The 2,341-nt window shown below is 49.1% G+C and overlaps 2 protein-coding genes across 2 annotated transcripts in view; one reads left to right on the plus strand and one right to left on the minus strand.

Moving 5' to 3' along the window:
* LOC132455200 (uncharacterized) overlaps nucleotides 1-1,683 on the plus strand; it is a 39,740-nt gene extending 38,057 nt beyond the window's left edge. The window contains 1 exon segment of the mRNA XM_060049007.1: nucleotides 490-1,683. Coding sequence (XP_059904990.1) covers nucleotides 490-719 — 230 coding nt within the window. The 3' untranslated portion in view covers nucleotides 720-1,683.
* The window catches only part of LOC132455171 (CLIP-associating protein 1-B-like), a 175,487-nt gene that overhangs the window by 130,574 nt on the left and 42,572 nt on the right, over nucleotides 1-2,341 (minus strand).

Raw genomic sequence — 2,341 nt, forward strand, 5'->3', positions numbered from 1 at the left:
ATATACTAGTGAGTTGTACTTACATTTATGAACTGATTGAATATAAAGCCCAATCAAGATTACTTGAATGTATAGTTTGATTTAACTGATATACTAGTGAGTTGTACTTACATTTATTAACTGATGAAATAAAACCCAAAGATTTGATTTATTTTTTAACCTGTAAAAACATTGCTTGGTCACTACATATATCTACAGCAGCCATGATGTAGAATACATCCATGCAATTGCTAACCCTTGTTAGCCTACCTGTGGGTGGGAGGGGTCAGGTTCATGGGGTCGCAGATGTGGCTAGCGCCAGAATGCTGCTGCCACCATGTGGGGAAAAGAGAAATTGCAACGGTGGCGGCTGCGGGCCGTAATAATACATTTTCGTAAGGGAGCCGCGGGCCATATAAAATATAACCCCGTGCCAAGATGGCCCGCGGGCCGGACTTTGGACATGCCTGCTCTAAAGCTTGGTGTTAACGCCGTCCCCTCCCTCCCCAGACGCCATCACCTCGGCCAACCCGCGGGTGATCGACGACAGCCGTGCGCGCAAGCTGTCCAACGACCTGAAGCGCTGCACCTACTACGAGACCTGCGCCACCTACGGCCTCAACGTGGAGCGGGTCTTCCAGGACGGTCAGTACCTCCCCCCCCTACTCCCACACCTGCTCACACCCACACCCTACCCAGACCCACCAGGTAGGGGCGATCAGTGCCCACGCTACCCCTAGGTTGGTCATGTGTGGGGTCTGTCGGGATGGTCAGTGCCCCCCCCCCTACCCATTCGTTGGTCACGTGAGGGTCTTACAGAACAGGATGGTCATTATCCCCTACCCATAAGTGCTCATGTGACTCTTGAAGGCTGCTTCATACCGTTTTATGGTGACCCTTCTTAATGAGGAACTCTGTATTAAAGTTGCTGTAAGAGTTGAGTGTAATTTGTTCGGTATGCCATAGCGGTGAGTGAGTGAAAGGCACTGTGAGATTAGCTGACCGCGCCTGCCTCTGGATGAGAGCATTTTGAATCATCCGCTCCGGGTTCATTTCTGACCAATCAGGGCATCTCTTCCCTGATTGGTTCGGAATCCATCTTGCCTGTCAATCGCAGATGTGTGAATTGCACTTCTCATTGGTGGAGGAACATAGGAAGGGAGGGAGCAGAGAAAAAAGGCACTTTTTCTTGGTGTTTATTATCAATGTATTGCTTTCTTCTGAACGCTCTCTTAAAGTTGATGCATCGTAAAGTCAACACCTTAAAATAGTCTGCAATACACGTATTTTGGATGTGTTCGATGGGGATGGCATTCCTTCTCGCCTGCTTCGGTGCTCCTTCCCAGGGTTACTTGACGTTGGTGTCCTCTGGGTTTTGTAGTTTTTAACGTGTCGCCCAGAGTGTGGGGTTTAGGGGGCTGGGCCGTCCTCCAGCACCTCTGAAGCTGGAGCCGCCAGTATGAGCCGTCGCAGAATGCCCGTGACTTGACGTTGGTGTTTTTCCATCACTTCCCCTTTTGACTCTGGTGTTTTGACAAAGAAGTCTCACGATGCGCTAAGCTGCCAAAGCGACATCTCTTTGTATCGACATCTGGTGGACACTTTATCTAAAGTCGTAAAGAACGGATCACAACCAGATTGGCGGCGAAAAAAGAATTGCGCCGCCCAACGTTATGAGAGAGAGAGAGAGAGAGAGAGAGAGAGAGAGAGAGAGGAAGAGAGAGAGAGAGAGACGAGAGAGAGAGAGAGATGAGAGAGAGAGAGAGAGAGAGAGAGAGAGAGAGAGAGAGAGAGAGAGAGAGAGAGAGAGAGAGAGAGAGAGAGAGAGAGAGATCCCCTGGGAAGGTGACCTTACCCCCCCCCATCTCTTAAATTGTCGGACAGCGAGGGCCATTGTGCGTTCGGTGTTAATCACGGCTCAATTAAGCCCCTGGAATGAGACCCTCTCAGCCATTTAGCTGCAGCCGGCGGCAATTAACTTTATCATACTCCGGGGTGGGGGGAGGGGGGAGAACACATAGAATGGCGAGAGTGAGATCCACAGACGAGGCCCATAGAGGCGTGGATGGCTGGATCCACGCATGAATTAAACCCTGATAATAATACTGTACTGTGGAAGATTTGATTATTCTCGTTATCGGAGTTTAATTTTTTTCATATGATTTTTAATATTGGTATACGCTTCTAGTCCAGGTTGCTCTGTCTGTCTGCCTGCCTGCTTTCAGGTTGAATTTACCTGTATGCCCTATGTGGGCATGTTGGATGCCCTTATTCCTCTGTCGAGGCTCTACAGATGTCATCCACGTGCAAGATGTTTTCTGTTTCTTCCACCATTCAACATCCCTTCCTCTATAAACTAAAG

This window comes from Gadus macrocephalus, chromosome 4 (genome assembly GCF_031168955.1).
Source record: "Gadus macrocephalus chromosome 4, ASM3116895v1".
In the NCBI taxonomy this organism is placed as follows: domain Eukaryota; kingdom Metazoa; phylum Chordata; class Actinopteri; order Gadiformes; family Gadidae; genus Gadus; species Gadus macrocephalus.